We start from the raw sequence: 24,119 nt of genomic DNA on the forward strand, positions 1-24,119 counted from the left end.
ATCAATCATATCCTATATTCCCATTAATTCATTTTTTATGTCTGATTTATCTTCACTGACAGAGTTTTGTTTTTCGCTCATCTGCTGTCTCTCCCTTATCTGTTACTATCCTGTCTCTTCCAAGTAATTAACTCTCAATTCAACATTTACAGTAAAAGAAGGGCTGAAAAGGGAAAAACAAAGAATTCTAATGTGAATAACTAGCCAAGGAATATGTCTCTTAGTTATTTTAATTATAGTACTTGAAGTTTACCAAAAAAAGAGAGAAACTAAATATTTAAAGAAAAGTGTGGTGTTTACATAAAGTGACATTCTCTATTATGTTCAGACATTCTGATACTGGATTTCTCTACTGTATTTTCTAAAAGAAAAGAAATTCTTCTCAGAAAGAAGGGTTTTATTCTGAAAATAAGATTTGCGAGGCCTGCAAGAACCCAGGGAAGTCTTTAGATAATCCTAGTGAAGAACATCTCTAAAGGCTTAATAACGCGGTCACAAGAGAAGAGAATTGGTGAGTCTACAAACAGTCCTTGATAAGTATAGCAAACTTGTGCCTGGTGAGGCACAAAACTTGGGTGTCTGCAAGATAAATGCTCATATGACCACAGATTTGCTAACTAACCTTTGATACTGGTTGGGCTTTACCCTCTTCAACTTGGGCACAATCTTCCAGCCAAAAGGCATCTGAGGTAGAGGAAGTAGAGGAGGAAGAGGTTTCATTGTCTTGCTTCACCATTATCCAGTATGGAGAAGGTGCCCTCACTTCTTTCTTATCGTCTCTGTGAATCATCACGTCACAATCAATGTCTTTTCCTACACTAATAATATGGTTCTTCTTCTTATATCCATGCCAGTCTCTGGAGATGGATATTGGTCTCCTTGCAGGGTGATGCGCAGTTGACCATGGATATCTATAATATTGAAGTCTTCTATCTAAATCTACATTTTCATTATCATCACTGCTTATGAAAGATTCATCTTTTTCCAGCTCAGTTTTCTTTGGTGTGCTGAAATGAAAGAATAGTGAATAAAATAGATTCTTCATGTCTCAACATTTGTGGTCCCCTAACAAGATGCCTTATAACTCGCTTTTTGACTCATAGAAGATACAGTTTAGCTTTAGCACTACCTTTCTGTGTCATTGAAATGTTTCCCTTTTAAAAATTATCTTTAAATCTTTTTCCATTTCTAAATGGAAACCAAATTCTGCCTTAAATTACTTCACCATGCCCTAAAAAGTTTTGCACAGACTTATACTAGACTACTGACCAGAATATTAGGAGATGTTAAAGGGTAGGTTAATTTCAGTGCAGCTAAAGTGACAGGTTCAACCTGACCATCTCCTGAGAACTCTGTTCTTGTGGCTCACGTGGCAGGAACACAATATTACTGATTTCCAGAGGAGTCAGGAAATAGTGGGACTTAAGGATCTTCAACATCCTAGTCATTAGTAAGTCTTCAAGTCTTTTTTTTAGAGAGGGTCTTGCTCTGTCACCCTTGCTGCAGTGCAGTGGCACAATCAGCTCACTGCCGCCTTGAACTCCTAGACTCAAGTGACCCTCTGGCCTCTGTTTCCCAAGTAGCTGAGACTACAGGTGTGTATGCTGTGTGCTGCCACACCTGGCTAATTTTTAATTTTTTTTGTTTTGTTTTGTTTTGTTTGTAAAAACAGGATCTCCCTATGTTGCCCATGCCTGTCTCAAACTCCTGGCCTCAAAGAATACCTTAGCCTCCAAAGTGCTAGGATTACAGGCATGAGCCACTGTGCCCAGCCAGGTTTTTGTTGTTGTTGTTTTTAACTTTCTCCAATTATTGGCTTTCTTGATTGTTGAAACTAGGTGGTGCTTGCCTGCTAGTACCTTCAGGTCTCTGAACTTTCCTAATGCCTACAGTACCTGTGCTTGCTTTAACTTTCCAGAATGAGTGCTTTGTCACCTGCTTTCCCTCATCCTGGTGCTGTTGCCCAGCAGAACCAAATCTTTGTGATTACAAATCTCTGGTACATTCTGCCCTGCTAAAAGGAAATAGGTTTCTTCCCTGCCAACCTGTTAAGACTTCTGGTGTTATCAGTAATAACCTTGGCGATCTGCCTGTTGTATTTGCTTCCAAGAATTTGAATGGCTTTTCCTAAAGTTTATCTCTTCCAGTAATAAACAGTTGATAATGAGTAATTTTTACTAAGAGCCACTAGTCTTAAATACTGATGTTCTTTGTCTAATTTGCCTTCAGACACACTTAGGTCTTCCTGAACAGCACATGAATTTTTTTTAAAAATCCAAGTATTAATAACTTTTTTTTTTCAGACTGCAGGGTGAATCCTTGGCAACTCTGATGGTTAGGTAACCATAAAGGACAGGTAAATTATCATTAGGTAATAAAGCCACAACCCTGCAGAGGTCAGGATTGGCTGGAAACAAACTTTCTAGACCATTCGGCCCACCCAGAGCGTTAAATGGAGAATTTTCTCCAGTGTGTATACCCGGTGCCATTTTCTCCTGGAAAAGGTTATACCAGCTTTGTGAAAGCAGCTTTTTCCTTTCCCTTCTTTCCCTGCCCCATTACACCTAAGTTACTAAAATGCCGTAGATATGAGTACTTTGCCTAATTAAGAAAGGGGGTCAGCAGGTGCTTGGTATTTTTATTCAAGTTTGCGGGTTTTCGCCTCATAGTTGAGTTGTGCTGTTCTATCTTTTCTTAGCTTTTGAATGGTCAGTCTGCCATCCTTAGAATTTAATATTCTGGATCTCAGAACTCCTCCATGTAATGAAAATGCTTAGAACATAGTTGTTATGTTGTCATCTAAAAGATGAGCCCATGGTTTTAGAGTCGTGCCCTCCAGTGTAGGAGTCGCTGAGTAGGATTTGATTGTGAGTTGTGATCATGCCACTACACTACAGCCTGAGGGACAGAGTGAGACCCTGTCTCAAAAATAAGACTTTTAAAATTAAAAATTAAAAACAAATGAACCATTGACCACATGAAAGTCCTAGGGCAATTTTAGCAAAACAAGACAGACTCAGTCCCTGCCTTCATGGAGTTCACATTCTCCCAGGGAAACACAGTGAACAACTGATTACACAGATTATTTCATTAAAATTGGGATAAATGTGAAGGAGCGAGCTGTGAAGGCATATGTCAGATGGATGTGTTTCTAGGAAGACCCCTTGGAGAAGGTACACTGGAGCCTTCAAGGGTGACTACTGAAGAGCAAGCTTACGAGCATGTTGCAGACAGAAGAGCAAGTGCAAAGACCCTGAGGCAAAGAGCAACAAAAGGCAGGGAGCTGGAAGCTAAAGTGGGATAGAGAAGGATGGGGAAAGCAGTATGAGTTGAAGTTGGAATGATATGCAGAGGCCAGCTGAATCCCATAGAGTATTATAGGCCAATGTGAGGATTTTGACATTTATCCAAAGAACAAAAAGTCTTGAGATTTTTTTATAGGAACATGCCAGGATCAGATTTGCATTACAAAAAGATCATTCTGGCCAGGCTTGGTTGCTCATGCCTCTAATCCCAGCACTTAGGGAGACCGAGGCAGGCAGATCACCTGAGGTCAGGAGTGTGAAACCAGCTTGGCCAACATGGTAAAACTTCGTCTCTACTTAAAATACAAAAATTAGCTGGGTGTGGTGGCATGCGCCTGTAATCCCAGCTACCCTGGAGCCTGAGGCAGGAGAATCACTTGAACCTGGGAGGCAGAGGTTGCAGTGAGCCAGGATCACTCCACTGCACTCCAGCCTGGGCGACAAGAGCAAAACCAAGAAAAAAAGATACAGTTTTGGTGATAATACAATTTGAAAGTAATTAGCATGTGGATAGAGAAACCACAGGCATCAATGAAATTGGCTAGGAGAAAGGACACCAAGAGGAAATGGCCAGAGGTAATAGGAAAACAGGAAAATCAGGGGAGTGTGGTGTCACAGAAGCCTGGGAAGTGCTATTTCAAGAAGAGAGTGGGTGGAAAGTGTTAAGTGTCTAGTGCTGCTCAGAAGCCAAGCAAGATAAAGACAGAAGAATGTAGTGGGATGAGAAGTGTGAAGGCTATGGGTGGCCCTGGGAAAAGGACTTAGCCAAGGGATGAAAGCAAAGCCTAGATTGAAGTGGGTTGAGGAGTGTCTGGGAAGTGGCATCTCTCAAGGAAACAGAGGTGTCTAATACAGCTTTTAGCAAGTTGGGAGGGGATGCAAGAGACTCCAGTGGCTAGAGAGGGTAGGGAGAGGAGAGTGGACTGACGATAGGATTTGCCAAGAGGAGAGAAGTTTAAAAAGGCTTAGGTGTTACTGGGAAGGACCCGGAGAGAAAAAAATTGAATATGCAAAAGAAAATAGGATTTGCAAGAAGCCTTTTTTTTTTTTTTTTTTTTTTTTTTTGAGACAGAATCTGGCTCTGTCTCTAGGCTGGAGTGCAGTGTTGCGATCTCGGCTCACGGCAACTTCCGACTCCCAGGTTTAAGTGATTCTCCTGCCTCAGCCTCCTGAATAGCTGGGATTACAGGTGCTCACCACCACATGCAGCTAATTTTTGTACTTTTAGTAGAGAAGGGGTTTCACCATATTGGCCAGGATGGTCTCTATCTCCTGACCTCGTGATCCCCCTGCCTCCCAAAGTGTTGGGATTACAAGCATGAGCCACCACACCCGGCCCACAAGAAGCATTTTAAGGGCTGACTTGGGAAGGAGAGGCACCATTCAGGTAGGCACAGGGACAAAATTCCCAGCTGATGACTTGTTTTTTAACTCCAAGTTGACTTTATCGTGCTTTCTCATATTAGATCCTACAGATCTAATACCAGAAACCCAGGAAATTACTCTGACAGTGTCACCAGTCCTCCTGTCATTATCCTTATTTGGTAATTGTCACATTAAACCATCTGTGCCTCACAGGCCCTGGGATTCTGTATTATAACAAAGAGTTCCTAAAATGAACTATTTACCTTGTTACTGGGAATTTGGCCTCAGGGATTAAATCATGTATTTCTAGCCATTCTTCAGGAATGTTAATAAAATCTCGGTAAACCTTGATTTGTAGCACTGTTCCAATGGTGATATGTTGCAAAAGCTGTAAAAATTCTCGAAGAGTATATCCTAACACATTGGCATGGCCAACACTAATCAGAACATCACCTGAGGAGGGAAAAAATTATATATCAGTAAAACTAGGAGTTTAAAGGGGCCATATTGATTTCTGGCTTTATTGTGAGGTATTTCATTTTATGTGTTCATACTGTTGATTCTTTTTGAACCAAAACCAGGCTTCAGCCATTTTTTTTTTTTTTTTTTTTTGGGGGGATGAAGTCTCACTGTCGCCCAAGCTGGAGGGTAGTGATGCAATCTCAGCTCACTGCAAGCTCCACCTCCCAGGTTCAAGTGATTCTCCTGCCTCAGCCTCCCAAGTAGCTAGGATTATGGGCACGTGCCACCATGCCAGGTTAATTTTTGTTTGTTTGTTTTGTATTTTTAGTAGAGATGGGGTTTCACCATGTTGGCCAGGCTGGTCTCAAACTCCTGACCTCAGGTGATCTGTGCACCTCGGCCTCCCAAACTGCTGGGATGACAGGCGTGAGCCACCCCGCCTGGCCTAGCCTTTATTTAATAAAGATGTTCATCTCCATGATATGAATGTCCTTTGCATAATGAAGAGTATATGCAAGATGTTTCTTAATAGCAGTATAATGGTAGACATTATATGATGTTTTTGAGACATTTCTAAAGTTCTCGGTGTGACAGAGGCTAAAAAACATTTATAATCAGAACCAGCCTTTAGGATTCTAAAAATAGATTAGTTTCAAATAAAATGAATGGCTATTACTAGGAAAGAAAAAACTATTTACACTAAGTGATGAATAAATGACCTACTTTCTGTTATACCTGCCTGGCAATTTCCAGTGCCCTCTACAGTTAATAGACCACATTAAACATAAAACCTTTCATTTTAATTCTCTACCCTTGTGCAGTATTGAGCAAATAATTCTGTATAAAACATTGGGCAATTAGGCATGCTTTAATTAACTGTAAGATGTGTGTGCAGTGAGTATGTTGGTTTAAAGGGATTTGACAGCTAGGTTTCCCTACCTTAGGGCAGTGCAGGACAAGGAAAGAAACAAGATGATCAACCATGCAGCTTCTGAGCCCCCAGCAGGTGGGAAGAGGACTACATCTTGAGCACTAACCTCCAAAACCCCCAAATTGAAAGAACCTAAAAAGACCAATTATTCACTTGCTCCAACCTTCCCCATGTCCCCACCTCCAGCAGCTAGGTCATGGACCTGTGAGTGAGATGCAGCCACTTGACACTCCCACCTGGGTCACTGAACCTGGAGGAGGAGACGCAGAAGAGTGACAGGAGCTTCTAGTTGCCAGGGGTAGTTACACACAGCTCTTGGTTCTCACCATTTTCCAAGCCTGCTTCTCCAGCCTTTTGAGCAATTCTGTCAGACTCAGTATCCCAAATTCAGTGCATTAACAGAAGTGTTTTCTGTTTTTTGCAATGAGGAACTCTGACTGCTACAAGGGCATTCAGCAAGACTTCAGAAAGGAATACAAAGGATTTGCTTTTTAAGGACCAATTCACGTTGGGCAAAATCTTAAGTCTTCAGATCTTATTAGTACTGACCTGCTGGGGACCCTCAGTCAGCCTCATTCTAAGACAGCTGAAGCCTAACCTCAGAGAAGAAAAGGGTCAAGAAGAAGTGCCTTCTCTGATGCATGCACTGGGCTTCAATCAGGAATTACACTGATCCCAAAAGAAGCCTCCAAGGATGCCAAGGACAAATGTCCATAGCTCTAGATCCTATCAGAAACAAATTTCCCAGAATTAAAGAAAATGGATACTTAGAAGGGTGGAGAAAAACCTTCTCCTTTGGTCTTAAGCAGTAGCTGGGGGTAATACAATCAACCATGCATCTGAAGCTCCCTTCAGAATGAAACAAGGCTACCTGCAGCTTGAGCAATACGAAACAGATGCTCATCCTACTGAGGTTAATTACAATGGCCAAAAAAAAAAAAAAAACTCCCCAGATGAGCTTACTTACCTAATGTTAAAAGCAGTGTTTATAGCTGAAAGCTATGGCTTGGCATTCTGCTTAATTATGTTGTAAAAGGGTGACTTTTATCAAGAGGGCAGAAGATAAACAGCTTAATTTCCTGACCGTTCTGGCTGTAAACCAAACATGTCAGCATATGAATGTGCTTACTCTAGCAATAGATAATAACATTGCCTTTCATACAGAAACACCAATTTGGTATTTATGAACACCAACCTCATTACACATTTTTTTTCTGTTTCAATGGGCTATAGGATGACATTATATAAACTTTGTCTCAATTACCTACATTAAATCAACTTTGCAGCAGCCAAGCCACTACTGAAAAATATTTTATTTTTTCATCTCTCCCAACTAGGCTGGAAGTTCCTTAAGTTCCTCATGGCTAGGGACCATGTCTGTGTGGTTCACCACTACATCCCCAGTGCCTAGCTGGGTGTCTGCACACACTGGGTCTTCAGGAAATGCTTAGGCAGTAGCCAGTCTATGACTTGTATTTACTGTAGAAACTACATTACTTTCTTTTTTTTTCCTTTTTTTTTTTCTTGAGACAGGGTCTCACTTTGTCACCCAGGCTGGAGTGCGGGGATGCAAATACAGCTCACTGCAGCCTCGACCTCCAGGGCTCAAGCAACCCTCCTGCCTCAGCCCTGGGAGGAGCTGGGACTACAAGCGCATATGCCCACCATGTTGGGCTAGTTTTTGTATTTTTTATTGAAATGGGGTTTTGTCATGTTGCCCTGGCTGGTCTCGAACTCCTGAGCTCCAACAATTTGCCCGCCTCAGCTTCTCAAAGTGCTGAGATTCCAGGTGTGTGCTACCGCACCCGGCCTACATTAATTTCTTAAGACTTAGAATATCAGAAGCTGTTAAGGCCATACTGGCCAAAAGGAACTTAAAGTTTAGCCAGAATAAACTAACACAAAATAAATTAGGAAATCAAGGCGAAACCCTATCCTGAAACACCAAAGGAGAGAGATTTCAGCACATAGATAAAAGATAATGGGGCTGGGAGGAAATGGGGTCAAAGAAATAGCATGTTTCTACAATTATCGTCTCCCAAAATCTCATCATCATTGTCTAAAACCACTGAGTTACAGACTTTAAAGCCTAGACTGATGCTGAGGAGAACTGGCAGGCTTGTCACAAAGAGGTTTGGAGCTCTGGACTTACTCTGCATTCAAATCTCATTTCTAGTTGTTAGGCAATTGGATGGAAAGGTATGGGCTTTCTAGGCAGACATGGGTTCAAATCCCAGCTCTGAACACAGACTCAATTGTGTTAACTAAGATGAACAAGTTATTTCATCTCTCTAATCCTCTATATTTTCATCATCTATATTTCAGGAGTGCTGCAAACTTTAAATTAGATAACACATGGGGCCAGGTGAGATGGCTCATGCCTGTAATCCCAGCACTTTGGGAGACTGAGACAGGAGGATTGCTTGAGCCCAGAGGTTCGAGGCTGTAGTAAGCTATGATTGCACTACTGCACTCCTGCACTCCAGCCTGTGTGACAGTGAGACCAGGTCTCTTATACAAATAAAATTAAAAATTGGAGTAAAAAAAAGATAATAGATGGGGAAATATCTCTCACAATGCCTGGGAGAAATATTCATTTATTATTTATTTATTTATTAAGCAAAGACATAACAAATGAGCCACTACTTTAGGTGTGACAGTTAATATTGTCAACTTAATTGGATCAAAGGATGCAAAGTATTGTTTCTGGGTATGTCTGTGAAGGTGTTGCCAGAAAAGATTAACATTTGAGTCAATGGACTTGGAGAGGCGGACCCGACCCTCAAATCTGGGTGGGAACCATCCAATCAGCTACCAGCATGGCTAGAAAAAGCAGGTGGAAAAAGGTGGAATGAGCAGACTTGCTGAGTCTTCAGCCTTCATCTTTCTCCTGTGCTGGATGCTTCCTGCCCTTGAACATCAGACTCCAAGTTATTTGGCTTTTGGACTCTTGGACTTACACCAGTGGTTTGCCAGGGGCTCTCAGGCCTTCAGCCACAGACTGGAGGCTACACTGTCAGCTTCCCAACTGTTGAGATTTTGGGACTTGCACTGAGCCACTATTGGCTTTCCTGCTCTTCAGCTTGCAGATGGAGGGGCAGAATGATATGGTTTGGTTCTGTGTCCCCATCCAAATGTCATTGCCAGTTGTAATCCCCACATTTTGAGGGAGGGACCTGTAATCCCCACATGTGGAGGGAGGGAGGTGATTGGATCATGGGGGCGGTTTCCCCCGTGCCGTTCTCATGATAGTGAGTTCTCATAAGATCTGATGGTTGGATGAGTGTTTGACAGCTCCTCCTTCACATACTCACACTCTCTCCTGCCGCCTTGTGAAGAAAATGCCTGATTCCTCCTCCACCATGATTGTAAGTTTCCTGAGGCCTCCCCAGCCATATGGAACTGTGAGTCAATTAAACCTCCTTCATGTATAAATTATCCAGTCTCAGGCAGTATCTTTACAGCAGTGTGAGAATGCACTAATACAGTAGGTGAGTCCTGGACTTAAAAGATGAAATTCAAGACTGCTTCTAACCTCGAAGAGCCCACTAACTATAGCCCTGCCATGAGATTCTCTATTGCCCACCTAAAAGCATACTCCTGTCCCACTCTAGCACCCTGGAGTATGCACCCGGATCATCACCTAGCATCTGTCACCTGACCTTGAAGCTGAGGAAAAGCAGAAAACCCATTGGGACCTGTCCTGGAGTTCTTTTGTTCTGGTAAGTCCAGAACTCTCTACCGGTCGCTGTTTGTTCTCCACCACCAAGTAGTGATGTGTGGGGAAAATGCTTTGGATTTTAAGGTATAGCAAACTGTTTTGTAAAACCATTATGTATCTGCTTTCTTCTTTAATCCATTGCTTGGAACCCTTAGCTGCAAATTAGAATCACCTGAGGAGCTTTTAAAACATAAACTGCCCTGTCCCAGTCCAAGAACGATTGAATCAAAAACCTGTGGGGAGATAGGGACCAGGCATCTTGGTTTTAAAAACTTCCCCGATGATTCTAATAGGTAACCAGGGTTGCAAACCAGTGGCTTAATCCACTGGGACCCCCATACAGCCATCATTTTTTATTAAAACACACACAGGCAAAAGTCTAGAGAATCTGTAAGAACAGCCTAAGAGATTATTTCCAATATTTCTATAGCACTTCAGTTTTAAAAGCACTTTCATAAAAATTATTTCATCAGGCTGGGCTCAATGGCTGACACCTGTAATCCCAGCACTTTTGGAGGCCACATGGGAGGATTGCTTGAGGCCAGGAGTTTGAGACCAGCCTGGACAACATAGTGAGACACCACCCACCCACCGCCTCCACTGCCCACGTCTACAAAAAAATAAAAAATAAAATAAAATTAGCTGGGCATGGTGGTACACGCCTGAGTCCCAGCTACTCAGGAGGCTGAAGCAGGAAGATCACTTGAGCCAAGGAGTTTAAGGCCACAATAAGCCATGATCAAGCCACTGCACTCCAGCATGGGTGACAGAATGATACCCCATCTATCAAACACACACGCATTATTTCATCAAATCTTAGCGACCTCTGACAAACACAGGATTATCCCAATTCAAAGATGAGGTGACTGAGGCCTGAAAGGTTAAGTGGCGTTGCCCAGGGTCACAGAACTAAAAAGTGTCAGACTCTGGGCCTGACTCAGGACAGCTAACACAGTATGTTTTTTCCTTCTCACGACTGCGCCAGCCCATTCTGCTTCCCCAGCTCCTGGGCACAGCACTAGGCCCCGGCCAGGCACTGAGAAAACACCTCTTGAACAGAATAGAAAATTCATTCACCCAAAGACACGAGGAGCAGGGCAGTATTGGTAAAGCCCTTAGGCTCTGGAGTCTGACAGAGAAGGTTCAAATCCCAGCTCCTCGGAGTGACCATGGGAGAGTTACTAAATACCTGATGCCTTGTCTGCAAGGTGGTTTCATGCAGAATCTAGCTCAGGGATTGTGAGAGTGAAATGAGAGCATGCAGCTAAGTGTTAGCAATGCTTAATACTGCCTACAAAAGAAAATATCTTTATGCACTGAGAGCCATAGCTCTGGAGCTGTGGTCCCTGAATCCCCACATAGGAGAAACAGGTGAATTGGACAAGGAGCTTGATCTCACTGACCCTCATTAAGTAAATTTAATTTTCTTATTTTTTTAGAGATAGGGTCTCACTGTGTTACCCAGGTTGGCGTGCAGTGGCACAATCATAGCTCACTGCAGCCTCGGCTTCCTGTGCTCAAGTGATCCTTCCACCTCAGCTTCCCGAGTAGCTAGGATTACAGGCACGCATCATGCCAGGCTACTTTTGTTTTGTTGCAGAAATGGTGATATGGTTTGGATTTGTGTCCCCGCCCAAATCTCATGTTGAACTGTAGTCCCCGGTGTTGGAGGAGGGACCTGTGGGGAGGTGGTTGGATCATGGGGGCAGATTTTCCCCTTGCTGTTCTCGTGATAGCGAGTGAGTTCTCATGAGATCTGGTTGTTTAAACTGTGTAGCACCTTCCCCTGCTCTCTCTTCCTCCTGTTCCAACCATGTAAGACGTTCCTCCTTCCTCTTCACCTTCTGCCATGATTGTAAGTTTCCTGAGGCCTCCCCAACTGTGCTTCCTGCAGAACCATGAGCCAGTTAAACCTCTTTTCTTACAAATTACCCAGTTTCAGGTTTTTCTTTATAGCAGTGCAAGAATGGACTAATACAGACAGCGTCTCACTATGTTGCTCAGGCTGGCGTTGAACTCCTGGCCTCACCTGATCCTCTCACCTTGGCTTCCCAAAGTGCTGGAATTACAGGTATAAGCCCACTGTACCTAGCCAGAATTAAATGAATTAATATGCCTAACAGTGATAGTTATATAAGTGATAGCCATTGGCTGGCCCATAGTAAGTTCTCAACTAATGTTGTCATATCTTTTTTTTTTTTTTTTTTGAGACAGAGTCTCACTCTGTCACCCAGGCTGGAGTACAACGGTGCAATCTCAGCTCACTGTAACCTCTGCCTCCAGGGTTCAAGAGATTCTCCTGCCTCAGCCTCCTGAGTAGCTGGGACTAAGGCACCCACCACCAGGCCCAGCTAATTTTTGTATTTGTATTTATTTATTTATGTTTTTATTTATTTATTTTTGAGACAGAGTCTCTGTCACTCAGGCTGGAGTGCAGTGGCACGATCTCAGCTCGCTGTAACCTCTGCTTCCCAGGTACAAGTGATTCTCCTACCTCAGCCTCTCAAGTAGCTGTGATTACAGGCGTGTGCCACCATGCCCAGCTAATTTTTGTATTTTTAATAGAGATAGAGTTTCACCATCTTTTCCAGGCTGGTCTCGAACTCCAGACCTCAGGATCCACCCACCTCAGCCTCCTAAAGTGCTGGGATTACAGGCGTGAGCCACCGCTCCCAGACAGTTTTTGTATTTTTAGTAGAGACAAAGTTTTACCATGTTGGCCAGGGTGGTCTCGAACTCCTGACCTCAAGTGATCTCCCGCCTTGGCCTCCCAAAGTGCTGGGATTACAGGCGTGAGCCAGCATGCCCGTTGTATCCTTATAGTTACACTGAAACCTGGTGACCCGAGTCTCCCTTCAGACAGATGGGCAGGATGGGTTGTTGGGAAGCACGGTGAAAGGGCAGTCACCTGGCTGAAGTTTCCCGTCGTTGGCTGCAGCCCCCTTCCTGATGAGGTGGGTGATCTGGAGGTAGGGTCCATGCTGGATGATGATGAGGCCTAATCCCAGCCTGCCCACAGTGAGTTTGGTCTGCTGTGTTTTGCTCAAGTTGTGTACAGATGTTTTGACCTTGATGCTGACTCCTGTTTCTAACCAAAAGAGGGGAACTTATTTCAGTCCTTCACCAAGACAGAAGCATGGCCACACCCACTGGGGTTCTGAAGCCGGATCCCTGGGACAGTTATTTAATCCCTATTCCTCAGGTTCCTTGTTGGTAAAATGAGGATAAAAAGTGTTCACCTTGGAGAGCTCTTCTGAAAATTAAATGGGAGCATTAAAGAGCTTTTGCAGAGTCTGGCATATTATGAGTACTTAATATTAGTTAGTATTATCTATTCACTTAACAAATATTTATTGATACAGACAGTGTGCTAGGCCCTGGGTTTACCTTGGTAAGCAAAATAGATATGTTGGGTTTTTTGGTTTTAACAGACAAGGTCTCACTCTATTGCCCAGACTGGAGTACAGTGGCATGATCACAGCTCACTGCAGCCTTGATCTCCTGGGCTCAAGGGCTCCTCCCACCTCAGCCTCCTAAGTAGCTGGGACTACTGGCACGGCTAATTTTTATTGTTTTTGTAGAGACAGGGTCTCACTATATTGGCCAGGCTAGTCTTGAACTCCTGGCCTCAAGCAGTCCTCCCACCTCAGCCTCCCAAAGTGCTGGCGTTACAGGTGTGAGCCACCATGCCCGGCCCACATGTGTTTCTTGTCCTCATGAAGTTTACAGCCTAGTGGAGGGGACAAATATCAGTCAGTCATGTAAATACGTGTTGGATAACAAACTGTAACTCATGTTATAAAAGAAATGGACGGAGGCTCTGAGAATGAGTAACAGAGGGCCAAAGTCTCATCTGAGGATGGTAGGTCAGGCTTCCAGCAGGGCTAAAATTTGAATTAAGGCCATAAGGACCAATAGAAAATATTTAGGCAAAGAAAGGTAGATCAGGAGCACATTGTGTTAAGGTCTGAGAAAGGAAGAAACTGGCCCTGTCAGAGGAGGGGGAGGCAGGAGGAGCGAGGACCAAGCAGACAGAGGCTGCTTCTCAGACTTCCTTAGTGAAAAAGCTCAGAAGTGAATTAAGCTGGACATGGTTAGATGAGATGAAATGAAATTGAAAATGAAAGGGTCGTAGTGCATGTCATGGCAGTAACAGCAGAAATGAGCAGTAGATGGATCCAAAAAGCACGTGGGAGGAAAATCCGAAGGCCTTGGAGACAAGGGGTAATGGGAGGGGTTGAAACATGTTTTCTACAGAACCAAATCTCACAAGAAAAATTTCAGGGACTAAAAGGACATTCAAAACAACAAGTTAATTTCCCAAGAGAAAGCTGCTAGCAAACTCCTTTTCGGTACACAGGAAGCTCCTGGGGAGATCTGTTTTCGGCACACTTTTCCAGTATTTCACACACAACTCCTTTCCATAAGGACAAATGACACACAAGCTTGCCAAGTCCATGTGACTGTGGTGGTTTCAGGGCCACTGCCGAGGGAAAGGCTCCCCCAGCTCCCCACCTCTGGCTGTAGGGAACTGGAGGGGTTCATGGCCCTTTCTTCTAAAGCAAACGTCCTTGCTCATCTCCAACCTTACTTTCCCCTAAACCACAGATGCTCTTTGGGAAAATAAAATAGCATAATATAAACGAGATACCATCTTCAGAGACCTTTTGGGGTTCTGGGTGCAATTGGGGGCAGGATATGCCCTACCTGAGCCTCTGGTTCCTGAGCAAACAGAGAAGTCACATCTTGGGCAAGGTCCAGTGGTTCCTATCTCAGCTTGTAAATTCAATGTGCTTATAAGGTAAGCTACCAGGAGCCCACTTTTAAAAGTCAGCAGGGTTAAGTAAAAGAAGCCGGACTCAAAAGGCTCCTAACTCACAGATGAAGGACGTGTCTCAGGAGTTTGATCCAGACCTCTATAAGCAAATGCAGAAGTTCAGGAAGGCAAGAAACACAAAGTACATCTTGCAAAATTAAAATAACTTTGTGCCAGGTGCAGTAGTTCACGCCAGTAATCCCAGCACTTTGGGAGGCTGAAGTGGGCAGATCACGAGATCAGGAGTTAGAGACCAGCCTGGCCAACATGGTGAAACCTGTCTCTACTAAAGATACAAAAAATTAGCCCAGTGTGGTGGCGCGTGCCTGTAATCCCACCTACTTGGGAGGCTGAGGCACGAGGATCACTTGAACCCGGGAGGCAGAAGTTGCAGTGAGCTGAGATGGCACCATTTTACTCTAGCCTGGGTGACAGGGTGAGACTCTGTCTCAAAAACAAAAAAAAAATTAGCCGGGCATGTTGGTGTGTGCCTGTAATCCCAGCTACAAGCCTGGGTGACAGAGGGATACTCCATCTCAAAAAAGAAAAGAAAAGAAGAGGAGAGGAGAAGAGAGGAGAGGAGAGGAGAGGAGAAGAGAAAAGAAAAGAAAAGAAAAGAAAAATCTGACAAAGTGAAGTTGGATGTGGATCTTCGTGGAGCAAGTCAATACATGCAATCTCCTGTCTCACATGCTAGCAATGTACCAGACCACTCCGCTTCATTTTGGGGAGAAGATTTCTCACACTATGGCAGCCATCCATGAGAGCTTCACAGGTTATCAGCCATATGAAGTCACTACTTTAAAGCGCTTACACAACCCTCTGAAAAAACTAGTTGAGAAGAAAAGAAGCTCACCCAGCAGGAAAGCACAGATGTGGCAGTGCAGGAGCTGAGTCAATTAATTTCATTAGAGGATGGAAACTGCTACAAGGAAAAAACTGAAGATATGCCTTAGACAAAGGCTCTTCACACAGCGCATGCTCAGGATGAACTATTAGCCATCAAACCTGAGGAATGTGCTCACTTGGGCCCAGTGGCAGGGACCCTGGAACCCAAAGGTACTGACAAAGGTGACCCTACTGCTGTTGAGTGAGATCTTCAATGCTTCCTCCCTGGAAGAGGATGAGCTCAGAAAAGAGTGAGTGGCGGCCGGGAGCGGTGGCTCATGCCTGTAATCCCATCACTGGGAGTCCAAGGCAGGTGGATCACGAGGTCAGGAGATCGAGACCATCCTGGCTAGCACGGTGAAACCTGTCTCTACTAAAAAATACAAAAAATTTAGCCGGGCGTGGTGCAGGTACCTGTAGTCCCAGCTACTCCGGAGGGTGAGGCAGAATGGCGTGAACCCGGGGGGTGGAGCTTGCAGTGAGCCGAGATCACACCACTGCACTCCAGCCTGCGCAACAGAGCGAGACTCCATATCAAAAAAAAAAAAAAAAAGAGTGAGCTGCTGTGTTTGGGGACAACCAGGTGGAGGAGGCAGCACTGTGGTCCTGGGGGAGCCAGACCCCAAGCACCACATTAAAATATGAAAGACTTACAGGTCTTGCTACAAGGCTAGTCAGACAGCAATGTCAACCTTCCCAAGGACAAGCAGTCCAAATGACAACAGCCCTGCAGTGAAAAAGCCTAAGGCTGCCTGGCACCTGCCTGCCTGGTTCAGCCTCTTCGCCAACCTCGAGTCATTATCAAATCCTGATGCTGTTCGGAAAAAAGCCATAAAGAACAAGAATTGCTCAATGCAGGAATCTGCAGCCTTCGGTAAGCCCACCTGGGGGCTAGCAGAAGTATAAAGTGATTAGAGCCTGGGCAACGTAGTGACACCTCATCTCTTCTATTTAGGCCAGGCGTAGTGGCTCATACCTGTAATCCCAGCACTTTGGGAGGTCGAGAGTGGGTGGATCACTTGAAGTCAGGAGTTTGAGGCCAGCCTGGCCAGCATGGTGAAACACTGTTGCCACTGAAAACACAAAAATGAGCCAGGTGTGGTGGCTCACACCTATAATCCCAGCTACTTCGGAGGCTGAGGCACAAGAATCACTTGAACCCGCCTGGAAGGCGGGGGTTGCAGTAAGTCAAGATCATGCCACTGCACTCCAGCCTGGGTCACAGAGCGAGACTCTGTCTCAGAAAAAAAAAAAAAAAATTAGCTGAGTGTGATGGTGCATGCCTACAGTCCCAGCTATGGGAGGCTGATGCAGGAGGATTGCTGGAGCCCAAGAGTTGGAGGCTGCAGTGAGCCAGGAGCATACCACTGTACTCCAGCCTGAGCGACAGAACAAGACCCTGTCTCTAAAAATAAAATACAGTGACCAGTATGCTATTTTGAGATTTATGTGCCCTTTTAATAAAAATGAAAGGGCCAAAGTCCCTATTTACATTGGTATAATTTTGTAAAGGATCCTTACGATATGATTTCATTTTTATGATGTTCTCCATGGAAAAGGCAAAAAAAAAAAAAAAAAAAAAAAAAAAAACACTGTAAAAAACAGATAGGGGTGTGAGGAGCTGCAGTGGGGTGGGGTTTGGCTGCAATTGGGCATTGCAAAGTAATTTTAGGGAGTGGTGAAACTGTTCCCTATCTTGCTGGAGGGGGTGATTCAACGTGGGTATAGCTTGTCAAAACTCATACCGCTGTGCTTTTAAAGGGGGGGATCTTACTGCATGGAAATTATACCTTGATAAAAATAACGATGGCCCAAGGCGGGCAGATCACTTGAGGTCAAGAGTTGGAGACCAGCCTGGCCAACATGGCAAAACCCTATCTCTACTAAAAATAAAAAATTAGCTGGGCCTGGTGGCAGGCACCTGTAATCCTGTGAGCCGAGATCGCGCCACTGCACTCCAGCCTGGGGAACAAAGCAAGACTCCTTCCCAAATGATGATGATGATGATGATGATGATGATGATGATGATGATGATGATGATAACAACGATGGAGAGAGGTTATCTCCCAGGCCAAGAGTGTACCATTGCCATTTTACAGAGGAGGAAAATTGAGGAAGGCTTGGTCCCCAGGGCTTCTTCACCCGCTTCCTTCTCCCCAGTTACCTTTTTTGTTTTTGCGGGAGGCCTTCTGCATCGCTCCGGGAGGTCGAGCAGCTCTGGAGGGCCTCCCGGAGCAGAGGCTGGAGTCAGTCCCAATCCCAACAGTTTCGAACCTCGCCTGCGGGCAACGCCCTCGGGATGGCCACCAGGGGGCGCTGCGCCGCCGCTGCCCAGAAATTGGGCGGCAGTGAGGTCGCGGCAAGGCTTCCCGTGGACCCTGCAAAACGTAGCGTGGGTATTGCACTCCAGTGTACTGTATGGAAACTTCTGCAGAGACTAGCACAGTGCCTGACCCACGGTGGGTTCTTCATTCTTTCTTTTCCTTTTTTTAAGAGAGGGGCGAGGGGGTGGGGGTCTCACTATGTTGCTCAGGCTGGTCTCAAACTCCTGGGCTCAAGCGATCTGCCTGCCTCAGCCTCCCAAAGTGCTGGGATTACAGGCATGAGCCACCGTGCTTGGCTTCTTCATTCATTCTTGGTGAACATAAGAAACAGGGAAGGGGAGAAGGCACAGAAGAGGGTGTCTCAAAGATGACAGGTGGTCTGCAGAGGAAGATCACAGCCAGAAGATCACAGGAGATCACAGAACACCTGGAAGATCAGAGAATCCCCCGCTGTGCTCCAAATAATGGTATTTTTAAAAAAATTGTTACATCAGTAGCTCCAATGCTTTGGAACTGCACTTTTTTCATGAATGTTTTGGGTAAGAAAAGGCCCCAGGGTGGCCTAAAAAAAAAAAAGAGTCACTATTAGGAGAGGCCCTATTAATGCTTCCTTCTTTTTTCCAAGATAATTCTTCCTCCCACACACATTCACTCATACAACAAGTATTTACAGGGAGCTGTTCTGTCATTATACTGGGGACACAACAGTAGGCAAGACAAACACAGAAACACAGGCTTTATCCTCTTGAAACCTGTACTTAAAAAACAGATGAAGTGGACAATTGTAGGAAAATATAAATTATTAAAAATAAATTCTAGGCCAGGTGTGGTGTCTAACACCTGTAATCCTAGGTACTTGGGAGACTGAGGCAGGAGGACTGCTTGAGCCTAGGAGTTTGAGATCAGCCTGGGCAACACAGCGAGACCCTTTCTCTATAAAAAAAAAAAATGTTAAAATTAGCTGGGCGTGGTGGTGCACATCTGTAGTCCTAGCTACGCAGGAGGCTGAGATGGGAGGATCACTTGGGCCCAGGTTTCAAGGCTGCAGTGAGCTATGATCGAGTCACCACCTTCCAGTCCGGGTGATGGAGCAAGATCCTGTCCCTAAAAATAAAAATGAATAAATGAATTAATAAATTCTAGAAGAAAGAGAAAACCTAATGAGGTAGGCCCTGGTGTTATCCCCGGTCTGATGAAACTGAGAGGCTAAGCACCTTGTCCCATCCCTTCAACAAAGAGTCTTTAAGCACCGATTAGGTGTCAGGCACTGTGCAAAGATTTCCATGGGAGATCTGGTTATGTCCAAACTTACCCTGTTGTTTCTGTGGCTCTACACAGACAATAAGCCAGGGCAGATTCCTTTTTAGATTCCTTTTTTTAAATTTTTCTTTTTTGAGATGGGGTCTCATTCTGTCACCCAGGCTGGAGTACAGTGATGAAATCTCAGCTCACTGCAACTTCTGCCTTCCAGGCCCAAGCAATCCTTCCACCTCAGCCTCCGGAGTAGCTGGGACCACAAGCCTGTGTCACCACGCCCGGCTAATTTTTGTATTTTTAGCAGAGACAGGGTTTTGCCATGTTGGCCAGGCTGGTTTCCAACTCCTGAGCTCAGGTGATCCACCCGCCTTGGCTTCCCAAAGTGCTGGGATTACAGGCATGAGCGCCAGGGCAGATTTCTCATTAGAAAAATCCTGTGTTGCGGAGACCAATACAAAGAGCTATTCTCCACCTCAAGTCTCCTGTGGGTGGCTTCTTGTAACAGGTCACCTTTCCTCTTCCAAATAGTCTGGCAGGGGTCTACATAGATACCAACTTAATTCTATCATAAAATACATCCTTTTCCTCCATCTTTCTACCAGCAGGGGAAGGTGAGAGTTTGTGGGACTAGAGCCCATCAGCATATATGGTTCTGTGATGGAGCACATCAGTGCCTGGCCTCCCTTTAATCTTCCCTCCACCCCAGGCTGAAAAGTGTCTTTACAGCAGAGGTCTCTACACTCCACCAAGCCAAGTGAGCCAAGGTCATGTTGATTGGTGGTACAGCAGGAAACAAACTGTCGTGGGTAATGTCCTGCCCAGATCCCCCTTCAGGGCTGTAGGACTTACACCTCCCACTTTCACTACTACTACTGGCTGAAAAGAACCGCTTGCCCAAGATCTCACGTTCCCAGATGAACTAGCATCTAGTGACTGGTCAATGCAGGGCCATCCCAGGTTCAGAGCTCTCCACGTGGTCCACTGCAGCCTGACTTTTCCCTCTGCCCTGTCCTGCTTCATTCCTTTTTTATTTTTATTTTCATTTATTTATTTATTTATTTATTTATTTTGAGACGGTCTTACTCTGTTGCCTAGGGTGGAGTGCAGTGGAGTGATCTCGGCTCACTACAACCTCCATCTCCCAGGTTCAAGCAATTCTCATGCCTCAGTCTCCTGAGTAGCTGGGACTACAGGCACCCACTGCCATGCCTGGCTAATTTTTGTATTTTTAATACAGACAGGGGTTTCACCATGTTGACCAGGCTGGTCTCGAACTCCTGACCTCATGTTATCTGCCCACCTCAGCCTCCCAAAGTGCTGGGATTACAGGCATGAGCCACCACGCTCGGCCCCTGCTTTATTTCTTCTTCCAAAGAGTAGATGCTAGGATGGATCACTTAATACCCAGGTAATAATGAGGAGCCCATCCCTGGTACAGGAGGAACATAGCTAGCCTCTGGCAGAGGGAAACTCTAAGATGGCTAATTTTTTATGGGCAGTAAATGGGATGGTTTACCAGGGGGAGGAAGCAGACAAGAGTATTCAATCACCAGGAAGGAATCAGGCTGAGACTTCACATCGGGGCAGGGAGGAACATTGGGCGCCCATGTGATCTATTTAGGGGTGTCTTAATACTCCTTTGCCCTATTTGGACAGTAAATGGACAAATACAGCAACCACTGCCTGAGAAGTGCCCAGCAACTAGGTGCTCAAGCTCTCTAGGGATGGAGGTCTAGGCCACCCCATCATGTAGGCCGCCTAGATCATCTAAGATGCTGGCAGAGGGAGAGGTTTCTAGGATGGATAGAAGAGGGGACTGAAGGGTATGTTAGTTATGCCTCTAGATGAGCTGTAGCAGCAGCAGGAGCTATAGTTCCCACTAACCTTCCCCTATACGTTTCCCACAGGAGATGCCCCAGGGTCCTGAAAATGCTGCTCTCCAAACTTAAGTAGCAAATGAGAGGCACAGCACCGTGTGGGCACTATTGCAAATGCTGCACTACGCTGCCTTGGGTAGGACTGAAGGACTATTCCCCGGCTACTGGGAGGGTGGTAGGTTGACAGATCTCAGCTGTCAGCCCTCTTGAGGAATTGTATCTGTTCAAAGAGAGCTGCCCTCCAAGCTCCATGGCAGGTCAGTGCAGGGATGAAAAGGCTTGGCCCCTTTACTCCAACTCAGGCCAACTCAGAGCAGCTATCCCAGTTTCAGAGCTCCCCTGGGGGTCTGCCAAAGCCTCCCATGACTGCAGCACAGACTGACTTCTCCCTCTTCCCACCCCTGCTTCCCTTTCCCCATAGGACTTGATTCTCAAAGGCTCTCTAATAAACTTCCTGCACACTAATCAATAATCGCATTTCTGAGTCAGCTCAAAGGGAACCAATCCATGAAACAAACTGAGATTTGAGCCCAGGCGCAAGCTGCTAACTCTGGATTTAGTTTCTTGTGTCTTACTCTAACCCCAGAAACCTCAGGTACACATGTGTGGTGCATCCACCATGCTCTTGGCCCACGTGGTAAGCCTAACCCCTAGGGAGACAGTGTGTTTATTGTCAGGCTGAAGATACTCCTTAAAGAGAAGAGTGATCACACAGTCCCTTCCACAGCTTTGCCCGCGGTCCCATCTGGATTCAGCCTCTTCTGGCCAAAGCCTATCATCCATCACAATAAAGCATGCCATGCTCACGGCCCTTTAACAGCTGCAGAATGGCTATTTATGACTTTGGGCTGCACAGCATAGCTCCCTCCTGGAAGCGTTCTATGTTCTTCTGGGTCCCCAAGGCTTTCTGCCGTAAGGAGTCTTGTGGCTCATTTCTGAAAAGTCCCAGCTGCTCTCCTTAGGGGTGGGTGAGAGGATGGGATGCTTCTGTCACTGAGTCCAGGAGTCTTGTTAGGCCAGATGGGGGGAAAAGGCCCAGAGAGGTAACATGGCTTTCCCAAGGTCAAGTAAGTAGCAGGGCAGGAACTAGAACCTAGTTATGTATTCTCTCTGCTTCACTACATCGCCTCTCCCAAGCCCTTAGGGTTTGTCTCTACTAAAATCTAGACTGAGATACAGAGAAGGGAACTGATCTGTCCTGCAGATCTCAGAGACTGGGGACTTTGAAACACCAGCCAGGCACAGTGGTGTGGGCCTGTAGTCCCAGCTACTTGGGAGGCTAAGGTGGGAGGATCACTTAAGGCCAGGAGTTCAAATCCAGCCTGGGCAACATAGACCACATCTCTTAAAAAAAAAATAAAAAAAAAAAAAAAAAAGAAAAAAGAAAGAAAGAAAAGAGATATGGGGATAAAAACATGGATTAATGGGAAATCTGTAAACAATTTGGCACTCCCCCTCCCATTCTGGATGGCAGGAAGGGATGGGATAGGTAACTATTCTCTGTACTGAGGTGCAGCCATGAATATGATAAAAATGTTTAAATTCTTTTAACTCAATACTGGTTGTTCTTGTGCTTTAATCTTAGACCCAGAACCATTTGTAGAGGGTAAAAGGAAGAACTGTATTATTTATTTATTTTTATTAGAGACAGGGGTCTCACTGTGTTGTCCAGGCTGCTCTTGAACTCCTGGACTCAAGCGATCCTCCCACCTCAGCTTCCCGAGTAGCTGGGATTATAGGTGCAAACCACCACGCTTGGCTACTTGTATTTATTGTAAACACAAGAACCCAATCATCATCATTCTGTTCAGCTGGAGTTGGAATAGGTGCAAACTGTCCTAACATTCAGCCCTAGGATTCTTCTAAGCTGGCCAGCAGAAAACATCAGTGGGTATTATCTGGGAATCTAGTCCTGTATAGTTACAGTTTCTTCTATCACTGGGCAATAGAAAACCCCAACAAGAAGCCAAGAATATGACTCAATTAAACCTCTTCAGAACTTATTAAAAAAAAAAGAAGAAAAGAAAAAAGAAACTGAAGACTATTGCAGTAATGTGATAAGGATTATATCTGGATCCTTTGAATATATGAATTATCTTGTGTCAATTTCTGTGGCAGAGGAAAAATCAATTGTATATTAACAAAAAAATATCCTTTCCCCCAAGAGACCAATGTTGGGACAGAAAAGTCAATATAGACCAGCAATCAAACCCTTCTTTCTCCAAGCTATGTAGTGACACTGATACTCTGTGCACATTTCTGCAAGGCTGTTGGATTTGGTGGAATTTGAAACCTTCTGAATTTTGTGGACATGTAAGCATTCCAAAAATAAGAGACAGATGTCACTCTTCTAGGTCTTTCTAGAGACGACCTACGTGGCATTTAAGGAGAAAATCAGTGTTTCATCTCCACTTGCTGCATGGAGTACCATTAGGGAGAGCTGAATCCAACTTCAGGGTTAGTGGTGATTCGGCCCATGAGCTGTGGAAGAAAAGAAAACTCCATCATAGCATAATTTGCTGACAAATTATGCAAATGCCTTATTTTTCCTGTTTATTCATCCAACTTAAGACGGTGCACACACAACTCATTAAACAGGATCATAACACCTGGTTGCTCAGGTCAAAAGTTTATTCTTGAGTGCTCTTTCAACTCCTTCCCCATTATCAGCAGGTCCTTCCCTCCATCTACAGAACATCCAAATCTGTCCATTCCTCTCCATCTTCACTACTCTCAACCTAGCCAAAGCTACACTTCTCTCTCGAGGACTACTTGGCCGCTTAACTGGCGTCCCTGTTGACATCTTTGCCTCTCCCCCATACAAGCTACACTACCGATCTTCACAGATTAAGTAAGATCATGGGATTCTCCTGCAAACGCCCTCCACTCCCTTTAATTGCACTCAGAACAAAATCCAAGGCCCCCAAAGTCCTACACGTGGCCTCTGCCTACCTCTTGTCATACTACTCTCCTGCCACACAGGCCTTTTGCAATACCCTGGACGCGCTGATCTCTTTCTGCCCCCTTCCCCTAATGATCTTTGCACTGGCTGTTCCCTCTGTCTGGTCCTGCGCCAGGTCTTCAAAGTGCAGGTCTTTATGATCATGACGGTCTCAGCGGAAATGCATCCTTCCCTATGGCAAGTATCGCCCCGACTCCCATCATACTGACCT

General features: G+C 45.0%; 1 protein-coding gene and 1 pseudogene across 3 annotated transcripts; one reads left to right on the plus strand and one right to left on the minus strand.

Annotated features, from left to right (window-relative positions):
* Positions 1-212: 212 nt before the first annotated feature.
* On the minus strand, positions 213-17,746 carry PDZD9 (PDZ domain containing 9). 3 transcript variants are annotated; one of them, XM_023224992.3, is made up of 4 exons: positions 17,653-17,746; positions 12,693-12,872; positions 4,934-5,123; positions 213-1,007 (listed from the first exon to the last, which is right to left on the minus strand). In XM_023224992.3, exons 1-4 carry the CDS (start codon positions 17,681-17,683, stop codon positions 614-616), a joined length of 795 nt encoding a protein of 264 aa, XP_023080760.1. In that variant the 5' UTR covers positions 17,684-17,746; the 3' UTR covers positions 213-613. The 3 variants fall into 3 exon arrangements, with proteins under 3 accessions (XP_023080760.1, XP_023080761.1, XP_023080763.1); XM_023224993.2 differs by lacking the exon at positions 12,693-12,872; XM_023224995.2 differs by lacking the exons at positions 12,693-12,872; positions 17,653-17,746 and adding an exon at positions 11,613-11,635 and having other exon boundaries at positions 447-1,007; positions 4,934-5,125.
* LOC111551181 lies at positions 14,666-16,366 on the plus strand (annotated as a pseudogene).
* Positions 17,747-24,119: the final 6,373 nt, after the last annotated feature.

This window comes from Piliocolobus tephrosceles, chromosome 17 (assembly GCF_002776525.5).
Source record: "Piliocolobus tephrosceles isolate RC106 chromosome 17, ASM277652v3, whole genome shotgun sequence".
In the NCBI taxonomy this organism is placed as follows: Eukaryota; Metazoa; Chordata; class Mammalia; order Primates; family Cercopithecidae; genus Piliocolobus; species Piliocolobus tephrosceles.

Bases quoted from the DNA above. Each gene is read 5' to 3' on its own strand.
- PDZD9 (XM_023224992.3), bottom strand. From the start codon at position 17,683: ATGCAGAAGGCCTCCCGCAAAAACAAAAAAG. The intron at 12,873-17,652 runs GTAACTGGGGAG...TCTTTTGGTTAG, and splicing joins CTCCCGCAAAAACAAAAAAG to AAACAGGAGTCAGCATCAAG. The intron at 5,124-12,692 runs GTGACTGCCCTT...TTCCCTCCTCAG, and splicing joins CGACGGGAAACTTCAGCCAG to GTGATGTTCTGATTAGTGTT.